Source organism: Apodemus sylvaticus, chromosome 18 (genome assembly GCF_947179515.1).
Source record: "Apodemus sylvaticus chromosome 18, mApoSyl1.1, whole genome shotgun sequence".
Classification (NCBI taxonomy): domain Eukaryota; kingdom Metazoa; phylum Chordata; class Mammalia; order Rodentia; family Muridae; genus Apodemus; species Apodemus sylvaticus.
The window spans coordinates 43,470,331-43,482,375 of NC_067489.1; the positions used below are offsets into that span (position 1 = coordinate 43,470,331).

A 12,045-nucleotide genomic window follows, 5' to 3' on the forward strand; every position below is an offset into this window, starting at 1 on the left:
GGCTTCCTAGCCCCTACAGTCACAGGTAGAGCGCGGGTCTACAGGTGCCACACATGTCGTGGGTGCGGGTGTTTGCCCACATGTGAGCTGAGGAGTTATTATCAGCCGACTTCAGAAATGGTGTCCAAACTTGTCCTAACCAGAGGACCAACTAATGCAGACATTTTCAAAAAGAGGAAAAATATTTTGGAATTCCCTCTTTGTGGGAAAGTAAAGCTAATGTAGCTTGCTTCACATTAGTCTAGTACATACCAGATGCTTTGTGGGTATTATCTAAATAAACATAGACTTGTAAACACTAATATTTCATAAAAATGTTCACTTCTAAATAATGTGCATGCGTGTGCGCACACACATACAACACACACACAGAGAGAGAGAGAGACAGACAGAGAGAGAGAGACAGAGAAGAGACAGAGAGAAAGAGAAAGACAGACGTATACACACACACACACACACAGAGAGAGAGAGAGAGAGAGAGAGAGAGAGAGAGAGAGAGAGAGAGAGAGAGAGAAACTAGCCCATTAGCTGCTCCTCTTGCTGGAGGGTGAGGGTTTGAGACACATGAACATATTTAGGTTCAAGATGCCTTCTTAGTATAAAGCCAGCAACTGATTGTCACAAACTCTAAAAATTAAAACTGCCAAGAACTCAAAAACATTCACCTTCCTCTTCCACTTGAATCTGCTATGTTCTTTTTGAATAAAGAGCAAACAGGTTACCTTATTAAACCTACCAGCTAAGATGTCAAAGTCTCAAGCATCACTCACTCCACTGCAGTGGAGATTACACTTGAGAAAGAAATAGAAACGACAGCAGGTCAACAGCAAGGCCACAGACTGCACAGAGGGAGAGCAGCCCACAGCCTGGTGCAGCCTCATGCTGGGGTGCCTAAAGCTGCCATTTCGTCCCCCGAAAGCCCCGCGTACTGAAGCCGGGAGAGCTTCTTTCTGTTTAGTGTTCCAACATGCACATGATGCATTTCCAAAGTAATTATTAACATTTCAGGATTCAGAACAGCAGAGGGGAAATTACTAACAGCAGCTGACAATACTGGGCATATTTGTCCCGCCACAGGAAGAAGTATGTGTCCCACCTCTACTAGAACATTGACATTTGGGCCCCAGAGTCTAAAAAAAAAAATTCTCAAGTACTTTGGCTGATATTGCTAAACTTTCATAGAAAGCCAGGTGCTAGGCAGATAATGGAGCAGCAAGGCATGATAGGTAGACAAGAGCTGGACCCCAAATGCCTTGACACCCTCCTAGTGAGTTTGGGCTTAATCCTGTAGAGCCATAGTTTCAAATAGCAGTTTGTATCCCGTGTTCACCTGGAGGACTTTGTGATACTCAGGCGACTTGGCCCTGCTCTAGAATTCCTGGCCCTGCAGACCTGTTTGAGCCCCAGGAGTCAGCATGCTCCTGTTTCTCAGTTGTTGCTGTGGGGCCCTTCTAAGAAGCAGCAGCAGCAGCAACAACTGAGAAACAGGAGCATGCTCTACAGCCAAGCACCACATAGCGCCCACCTGACCCAGTGTCAAGGCTAAGGCTATTTCACTACTGTCCCTGACCTGTGCGTGTGGAACCGTCCACTCACATCGACCTTGTATGACCCAATGGGACTGGCAGACGCTCAGCCTTTATGGCTCCACTCTGGGTTACTCTTTAGGGACATTATTTTTTAACCTCTGTTCCAGGTTGGCCATTCCACACATTGGTGAATGTGTAAGTACTGCTGCATTTATCATTAGACTATGACCTCCTTTAGTTCAGGGACAGTTTTATTCATTGCACTGCTGTACCCAATATACAATAGCATTCAAGAAATGTTTGCTGAGTAAAGAAAGACCCATTTCGAGTGACCCCTGGGTATTCTCTGGTGATATGAAACATTGTAAGATCCCAAGGGCTCTCCTAACGACCCAGAATCACAGGAAGTCAAGTTGAGTTCAGAGAAGAGATTAGATATGAAGTATAGCAGATGCGATGGCAGAGTGATTGAGTAAGACAGCAGCAGACGAACAAGCAACAGTATAAATAACGGTTTAGATGGGATGAGATGGGCTCAGGAGCAAGAAAGTCCACGTGGCTGGAGTGCAGTGGTAAGGCAGGAGGCAGTGCAGAAGGCATATGTGACAGGACAGTTATGCCAAAGCAAGGAGACGACAACACCATCTGAAATAGTCTGAGTGATATCGCAGGATCTATACAGATGTTTAGACTACCATGACTCTGAAGAGAACTGCACAAGCAATCGACACTGTCTGATACTCCCAAACAGGCAGAGTATGAATACTGGAGACGGTTCCTAGAAATTGGTCAGAACTTGCCAACTCCTCCAATTCTAAGACCAACTAAGGTAAGCAATGGGGAAAATTCAAACAGCATATAGGTGCCCATTACTTGGATGAAGAAAGTCTGGGGGAAGAAAGTTTGCCGAGTAAAATAAACCTGAAACAAACTGTTCATTATTTATAAGTTTGCTATCATGATATCTTTCTCACCACACACAATGCAACTTTCCAACTCATAAGCCAGGCATGAGTTCTATCACAGGCCTCTCCTCTACAGCCTGAGATGATACATTCTGGAAGGGTCCCCCTAGCCTGCAGGGCCCCAGGCTCAGCCTGCCTCCGGTGGACTCTTGCTCTGAGCCCCGTGAGAGTCATGAAGCTCCCCTGGCTACGGAGATCAACTGCTGAACTCTCACTTCAGTTTAATCAAGCAGTTCTGGGTACGTCCAAATGCAGAGCCCTCAGGTTCAAGAAGCCAAGCCGGACGAAGCGGGTCGATGAAGTCAGAACAGAGACCAGAACTCAAGGAGAAACCCTTGAACCAAGAGCTGTCATGAGACACAGCCCTGCTAGCCACCCCTACACGCTTAGGCTCAGTCACTGGATAAGGACTGGGACCCTTGTGACGTCCCTTAGTGTCCTCAATGGACCAGGCCAGCCCTGCTTAAGACAGATTCACAGCGAAGCTTCAGGTTACATCCACTCTATTTCTAACACAGCTATTAAACCATAATTCATATATGATACATTTCCCCCATTTATTTTAATTATATGCAACTGAATAGTTATTTAAAATATAAATTCAGGTACAACTGACATAATGTGGAATGTTCTCTAAGAGCCTTCGTTTTCACGCACCAAGCCACTCCCCAGGAAACTAAGACTACTGTTCCGCTGTCTGCAGTCAGCTTGTTCTGCACATCCCACGTGAACAGAATCATAGAATGTGGGGCCTTTTGAATCTGGCTTCTTTTACAACACACCTTCAAAGTTCATTACTATTCACTGCTGAATAATATTCAGTTATATGAATATACCACACTTTATCTACTGTTGCTGGCCACACAAATTACCTCTGATTTTTATGTGTTTTAAATAATGGTACAGTGGATATTAATACAGATATTTTGTGAAGATATAAGCTCACTTTTCCTCCAGTGTACATCTAGAAATAGAAAAGCTGCGTTACAGGAAAATTCTGCCATGAAAATCTTCTACAAACTGCCAACTGTCCTCACTTCCGTGTTCATGGGAACTGCATGAGGACCAGTTTCTATGATCTCACCAATATGTCTGTGACTGTCCTCACTTTCTTTGTGTGCAGAGGGACTGCATGAGGACCAGTCTCTCCGACCTCACCGATGTGTCTGGGCCTGTTTCGTGTCATTTCAGTCACTGCAGGAAGTACGCATGGCATCCCATGCTAGTGTTGTCTGTCATTCAGTCCTCTCCTGTATAATGATACTGCTTTCGCAAGCCTCTTGGCCATTTGTACGTCTTTGTAGACATACTCAATACTTTGCATATTTTTCTGTTGGGTTATCTGTGTGTTGATGACTGTAAGAGGTTTGTGGATGTTGGGGATACAAGCTTCTTCTCAGACATTGAACCACTGAACTTTTTCTTTCTGAATTCTCCTCCTCCCCCTCCTCCCCCTCCTCCTCCCTCCTCCCCTTCCTTCTTCCCCTTCTTGTTTTTCTTTCCCCTTTCCTCCTCTCCTCCCCTCCCCTCTTCCTCCTCCTTTTCTTCCTTCCTTCTCCCTCCCCCCATGCTCTCTCTCGCCCTCGCCCTCTTTCTTTGAGGCAGGGTCTTACCAAATCTCTAACCCACTTAGCACTCTCAACACAGAGCAGGCTGGCCTGGGGCTGGTGGAGGCCCGCCCGCCTCTGCCTTCAGAGTGCTGCATTAGAGCTGTGCAGGTCCGTGGCTTGCTTCTTTTCATTTCCTTTTTGCTACACTAAGTTTTTAGTTTTTGAAGGTAAATTTACTGTTTGTTGTTGCCTTTGAATCAAGGCACTACAGAACATCACAGCGGGCTCTAATCCACTATGATTGATTAGAGTAACAGGAGATTTAGACAAGAAAGGAAAACAAGAACTAAAGGACAATGTAAAACACAGGGAGAAGATGGCCACCTACAATAGCCTTTCTTTATATGAGATGAGTATCTTCTAAGTCCCCAGTGGATTTCTAAAGACTCACACAGGACCAAAACTTACTTACATATATTTCTTTTGTCTTTACTTTGCAAACAATCATAGGGATTAATTTAAATGCTAGGCAAAGAAAGACATTAGCTACAATAGTGAACTAGATACATTAAAACAAAACATTGTAATAAAACTGTCAACATTGTTACTCTTGTGCCTGGGATCCATTTTTAAGTAAGAACTGGGTTGCCTTGTCTGGCCTCCATAAGAGGGGTAAAGTGAGTAAGTAAAATAATAAAATTATTTATTTAAAAAAAACGCTCTCCAAGGGCTGGAGAGATAGCTCAGCGCTTAAGCGCACTCACTAACTGATCTTCCAGGGGTCCTGAGTTCAATTCCCAGAAACCACATGGTGGCTTACAACCATGTGTAATGGTGTCTGATACCCACTTCTGCTATGTCTGAAGATAGCTACCAAATACTCATATAAATAAAATAAATAAATCTTAAAAAAAACAAAAACAAGACACCCCTCCCCAAAAAAAGCTCCCCAAGAAAGAATTCAAATTTCCCATATCTGAAGATTTATGTTACACTGCACTGACTTTTGGTGTTCTGAGCTAAAAGTAAATCTCCTTTTCTTTAAAAAAAAGTTACATGAACAAATGCATAGTCAATTAAGTAGCCAACTAGCAGGTAGGTAGGTAACATAGAAAACATGGATTCTTTGGACAAAAGCCTATTTCCAGCTAGGATGGCTGGAGCAAACCGGGTGAGATTCCATCATGCTGCTCTCAACAGTGGGACGTGGTACTACGATAGCCAATGAGAGGAGTTTTCTTGACTCAACTTATAGCAACAAGGAATTCACAGAAAAGATGAGGGTGGTGAGAAAGACCACATCTAGCACCTTCTTTAAAAACGTCAGTCAAGCTGTCTGGGAGTAAGGCACCTTCCCTGCAGGAACAAGAAGAATAAGGAACACAACCAATCTCCTTACAGGTTCTGTTATCACAGGTTCCAAAGGCAAGACTTTCTCCTCTTTCAGAGTAAAGGCCAAGTCTCTCCAGCACCAGCAAGGCCCTTCATGATGGTTACAGAGCCTTGGTAAGCTTGCGCCTGGCTGTTTGCCTGCAGCTTGCCTCTTTCGATCAATAGCAGCTTCCTCAGACAGACTGCCAAGCTTCATTCAGCCTTAAGGGTTACTTTTGCCCTCTGTTCAGAGGGCATTCACGTCCCTGGCCAATGCCCCCCACAGTTCACCCTGATATCTTCTGTGCTACTGCTAAAGATCAAACCAGCGTCTGCTCCAGCTACATCTCCTCCCACCCAACTCATCTCCAGTCACACTGCTCTCCAAAGCACTCACCACCTCTTCAAATATTTGTGGCTTTTTAGTGTTTGACTTCCCAGCTCAGTAAGAGACTTGCTTCACTGCGGCACTGTTACCACTGAGGGGCACTCAGCAAGACTCTCACACTGTGTGTGTGAGGTCTTCCTTAGGGGCTGAGGTCAAGAACCTATGTACTTCCTCATCTGCACCTCCTTCCTTCCTTTGCACAGAGCTCCTACTTTCTGGGAGTGACTGGAAGGAACAAGTCAAAGTCCTTAAGCCAAGCTTCTTGCCTTTGCACTAACTGGAAACTGGGACAACAGCATGTTTTAAAGTCTCTGCCCCAATACTTATTCATTCTTTTAGCATACTACTACCTGGCAGGGATTTGAACAGATCTGGGAGGTTTTTTAGAAATCTATTCTTCCAGATAAAAATGAGGTTTTCCAGTGTATAGCAAATTCTGTGCTGTAGATATTAACATGTCCTCCAACTTCATATACAAAAGAAGGAAGGGGGAAATGTGGGAGCAGCAGGCCAGCTGTAAGGAGCAGAAAGCTGTCCTCCTAGCCCTTCCCTCCCCAGGTTAAGCTTGGGGAGAACCTACTTCATCTCAAGATAAATAAAAGGCAAAATGATGGAGCATACATACCTGCTCTTCAAAAACCTAAAACACAAGTATAAAAAGAAGAAATTCTTAACCATCTAAACACTTACCTGATGGACAAGACTACATGAACCAAACCACTAACCTACCAGGATCGCTGGAGAAAGGCTGGGCTGGTGGTGTGGGCTTGTAATCCCATCACCATTGGAGCAAAGACAGGTGGGTCCTGGGATCATGCAGGCCAAGCAGCTAGCAACTTGGTAAGTTCCAGGACAGGAAAAAGCCCTTCCTACCCTTACCCTACCCCAAAAGGCAGAAAGTACCTAATGATGCTCAAATCTGTCCTCCAGCCTCAATATGTATGTGCACGTATACACACACACACACACACACACACACACACAGAGAGAGAGAGAGAGAGAGAGAGAGAGAGAGAGAGAGAGAGAGAACAGATATTTGTCAGGATAAGATTAATTTTACTTTCTTTAATGATATTAGACCTGTGGGCCACAATCCCTTTGAGGGTTGAATGACCCTTTTACAGGGATTGCATATCAGGCATCCTGCCTATCAGATGTTTATATTCATAACAGTAGCAAAATTACATATAAAGCAGTACCAAAAATTGTCACGGTAGCCCAGTGAAGTCTGTAGATATGATATTTTACAGACAGAGGCAGAAAAAATGTCTCCTGGGAATAATGGACCTCCCCATATATTTAGAAGCAGATAAATCTCACTTGGCAATTTCTTAAACTCTCTTATTTCCTTATAGCCGAGACATGGCCTAACCAAGCAAATATAGATATATAAAATCCATTATATAACAAATAATTCTACTTTGCTTTGCTTCAACCATTTATGTTATTATGGTAAAAAATGCATTCCAGAAATTCCAGTCACAGGTTCTAGCTACTACCTTTCAGGGCAGATAGTTTCCAAACAATAGCCCAGACTAAAGATATTTACATCTGAAAAATCTTACTAGGTCCCTGCCAAAAAGATGAGTATTTGGGCAAGGTAGAATTTACATTTGAGTTGGTCCCTAGCTACCTCCCCCCACAAGTTAATCTAGTTCCGCCTGTTGGCTCTTGATTTTGCTTGCAGACAGGCTATCTCAGGCCCACCTGAATAGCAAGGGAAGCTTTATGAGAAATTGGCCTTTTGTGTTACAGGCCTCACGCAGGGAGCCCTTAAGGAAAACAACTTTTCTTAGTTTAACCAGGTGTGATTCAGGGATTCAGGATACAGTTTATACTTACTAACTCAGAGAGACTAAATTGAGTCACAGAGAGAGAGTCACAGGGAGGGAGGGAGGGAGGGAGGGAGGGAGGGAGGGGGGGGGAGAGGGAGAGGGAGAGAGAGAGAGAGAGAGAGAGAGAGAGAGAGAGAGAGAGAGAGAGAGAATTTCAGAGAGGCAGACAGAGAGACAGTAGATACTTTTGATTTACAGAGAGAGACAACAGATTCTCTCTACCTGAGAGTCACTCGGAGGAAGAATGAGTTAGTTAATTCATCTAGCTACAGTCAGTTAGCTTTACCAGGCTAGAGGCTAGAGACTGCTAGCTGATCGCCCAGGGCCCACGATGGCCCCAAGCATGGCACAGAGAAGAATGCAACCGGCAGACTAGGCAAAAGGACTCTTAAAAGACAGCGCAAGCAAGACAGCATCTCAAGTTCTACAATGTCGCCATTTTTGCCAGGAGGCTAGGCACGAGAACGCCAGGAAGCTAAGTACAAGAACCATCCTTCTTCAGCTCCCAGGCCAGCACGACATCAAGACCAAGATGAAGAAGCAGTTTAGCCACATGGACCCTGGACTTTGGGTAAACACCCTGTATTGCCCGAGAAAGCCTAGCTAGCCTTTTACAAGTGTATATGATGCTTAATTCGAGATGTTGACTGGACTGGACTTTGAGAGATACCCGAGAAATACACTCAGATTTTAAACCACCTCTGTGGTCATGTCAGTTTGTCATGTTTCCACTGGACTTGTGTCTTTCTGGATCAAGAAACCGTGGTTCCCCCACGGCAGACCCCCTTGCAGTCGGCAACAAAAAATAATGTTATGTTTGAGGGTCACCACAACATGATGAACTGTACTAAAGGTGTGCAGCATTAGGAAGGCCAAGAACCAATATATTACACCATTGTTTTAATAGATTTAAATTTTTAAATCTAAGTCATCACAATGTTCCACATTTGACAAAGAACTGACTCTGCAGACTGCGGACTGTTCACACATACACTGGGAGAAAACAAATTGCTTCTTACCCTTGTGCCTCTTCAGCTGGGGAAAGCTGCTAATTGTAGTTGCTTGGATTATTTCCACTACAATTTGATACCTGATTTTAAAAGAGAGAAAGAAAAGGTTCAATAGGAAGAAAATACTGTTTCCAGAGCTACCTTTTAACTCTGTCTGTGCTAAACAAACAAACAGCACAGGGACTATGAGGCCCCAGGATTCAGCAAAACAGTCCTAATGGCCAGAACACCTATAAAAGATCAGACACTATACCACATGCTAATCATCTCTGAGGCCCTGATGGGAGAGTCACTCTTTTCTGACAGAGACCATGGCTACCTGCCCCATGACTGAAAAAAGATCACGTACAACTTTTAAGGTCATGTTAAACTCTTCTTTTCAGGCTTCCCCAGTAATTAGAGACAGTTGGTTTTATTTCTTAAATTTTCATTTTCCAATAAGATGATACTAGTTACATGTAGCTATTAAGTTTAAAATCTTTAGGATTTGGGCTGTAGCTGTGATGGAGCTCTTGTATCACATGGACAAGTCACATCTTCTATCATATATATACATGTATATATATATATATGCACACACATATAATATATATGTGTACACATTATATATGATGTGATATTCTATATATTTTATATATTATATATTAACAATATAAATAGACACATATACATATATATGTATACATGTCTTGACCTACATTCGCAGTGCTCAGCAGCCTCAGGACACACTGGCCGAGCTGGAGTTTCCAAGAGGGAGACCCCTCCCTAAGTCAGACAGTCTACTGATGCTCTAATCCTCCAGCCCTGCTGCCACTGTCCTGCTGGATTTCTTCCTTACTTCTCATAAGATTCTTCCAGACCTTTAATGGCAGGACATCTGCTCTGCTGGGGAACTCTGGATGGATATTTTCCTGACGCTGTCTAATACTAATGCTGGGAGAGCCAAGAGCCATTAGCTTAGAACACAGGGCACCTGTGAGAGGACCTCAGACAGGGAAAATAAAGAAATGTCTCCATGCTAGGAGACAGGTGCAAGCCTATGGCTGTGGCTATTTTGAATATATTTAATTTGGTTTTAGAAATAAAGTCGTTGTTTTTTATTGTTTTTTGTTGGCATTGTTGTTGTTTTACAAATAAAGTCATTGCTGTTGCTTTGTTGTTCTTCTTCTTCCTCCTCCTCCTCTTCCTTCTTCTTTCTTCTTTATAGTTAACAAGGTCTCACTATGTAGCCCTGGCTATCCTGGAACTCATTATGTAGACCAGGCTGGCCTTGAACTCACAGAGGGCCACTGACCTCCTGAGTGATAGGATTAAAGGTGTGCACCACTACCCCTGACTTAGAAGTGAAGTTCTTGAGAATCCCTCAGTGGTTACTAGGTACTTCCTTAACCAAACTGAACTGTCATGAGCTTCATTATGCTCTATTTACAATTTTGTTTAGAGTTTTCCCACAACAACGCTTTTTAGCATTCGTTCTTACTTTACACACTAACTCTGCCCGAGCCTGGCAGCGCAGATCCGAGCATCTGGGAGCCTGACCCAAGAGGATCATGTTTGAATAGTGGGCCAACCTGGGAAGTTTGGTGAGACCCATCTCAAAATGAAACCAGACAAGAGGAGCGGTGGCAATGCCCAGTGGCAGAGCACATGCAGGACACTCACGGGCCCACTTTACATCAAACAAACAAAACAGCAAACCACCGGCTAGGCTTTAGAGTAAAAATCAAATATTCTTCAGCTTTTCAACCAAAATCAAAGGAACATACACATTCATCAAAATTAAAGCTATTTATAGATTCCTTCCAATCTGCACCTTTGTTATTTCTTTGGCTACACAATATAAATACTGATGTCTGACGTTCACCATGGCAAAGGCAAGCTGTTATTAGCACTGACACCCTATCACCTCTAGACTGTGGCAGACACCAAAGCTAACCACAGTTCTATCAGGGAAAGCAGTATCCTTAGCCCCAAATTCCTGAGCTAACTGGGATGAGCACTGACGGTGTTCAAACAGAGGAGAGGAACAAAAATGTCAGAAAGGGAGCAAATCCAGAAAAGCATTCTCTGTGGTCAGTTCACAAAGCAGCCCCTGGCAAATTTTATCTTTTCCTTTATATTCAGCTTTGTGTGATGCCAGGGTGCAATTGAATATAGGGACACGAGGCACCTCCACCCTTCAGGGACCTTAAAGCCACATGCTAGAGAAGAGATGTGGAGCTTAAGTCCCCAGTGACATCCCTACGCCATCAAATCAGTCCTACACTGACTACCTCAGGGTGTTTCCTACATTGGTGATGGGGGAAGGAGGCAAAAAAATAAATAAACAGCTAATTATAAGTCACTGTGTGTGAACCTGTCTCATGGCCAAATGTCATTCCAACTAGAAGGCTCTTTGAGAATTCCATACACATAGAAATTATCTCCAGGCTGATTGTATATTCCTTCCAAGCTGAAGCCTTGCTAGGAACATTACAGAGAATAGCTTAGGGATTGCTGTCATTCCCCCACATAACAGCAAAGCACAAAAATGGCTCCTTGTGTGATTTGTTCTGCAAGCTGCTAAATAGATGAGGAAATAGTTTCCAAGAAGCTTCCACGATCCTAGAACAACTAGAGTCTACCACTCCCTACCCATGGTCTTCATTTAATCTGGATTTTAGGTTTCCTGGAACACACGACTGATCGATCACCTCCAGAGTGTGCCTCCATACACCTCCCCGAGTGCCACAAACCGGATGTCTGAAGTAGCCTCGGTGTCCACCCACACAGTGCTTCTAATCTGAAGCATAACATGAGGAAACGATTTAACAGACTGGATCCCCGAAACTGCTTAAAAAAGAAAAACAACCCTCAACTATCATTTGCATGTTTATTGTAGGGAGTTCTATTCAAAAAAGAACAGAAATAATCAAAACTGCTTTCAACAAAATTTGTTTTTCCTGTGCTTCAGACACACAAAAGAACACAATATGGCTGCTCTGCTGCAGGACACTCTGGGGATATGCCAGACTCAAGGGAAAGCTTTCAGCCACAAGTATTTATAATTTAAAAATGCATGCAAATAAATGTTTATAAGACCTTAATTCTCCAAATGCAGATGATATGTGCATTCATAACTGCAGACATAATACCGTGTGAGTAAATGTGATTGCTACAATGTGAACGGAATGACAGGAGGGCAGCTGTATTAAAACGGTACAACCATGAGTCATTTGAAAACTTTTCTAAACAGTTCCTCTCTTCTGTTTCACCCTCTTCCGGATATCCCTAAGCTTCTGTCTGTTTCTGCACTAGTGCCACCCTGTCTGAGAAACCAAGTCTGTCAGTAAACATCATCTCAAAGCCCCTGTGACTTGTCCTCTGTGTCCACTGCACATCTTTAACAGCACTCCTA

At 43.5% G+C, this 12,045-nt stretch overlaps 1 protein-coding gene across 2 annotated transcripts in view; it reads right to left on the reverse strand.

Annotated features, from left to right (window-relative positions):
- The window catches only part of Snx25 (sorting nexin 25), a 118,484-nt gene that overhangs the window by 48,227 nt on the left and 58,212 nt on the right, over nt 1-12,045 (reverse strand). For both annotated transcript variants that reach the window (XM_052162151.1, XM_052162150.1), the window contains exon 6: nt 8,658-8,728. In XM_052162151.1, coding sequence (XP_052018111.1) covers nt 8,658-8,728 — 71 coding nt within the window. The remainder of the gene's footprint in view (nt 1-8,657; nt 8,729-12,045) is intronic.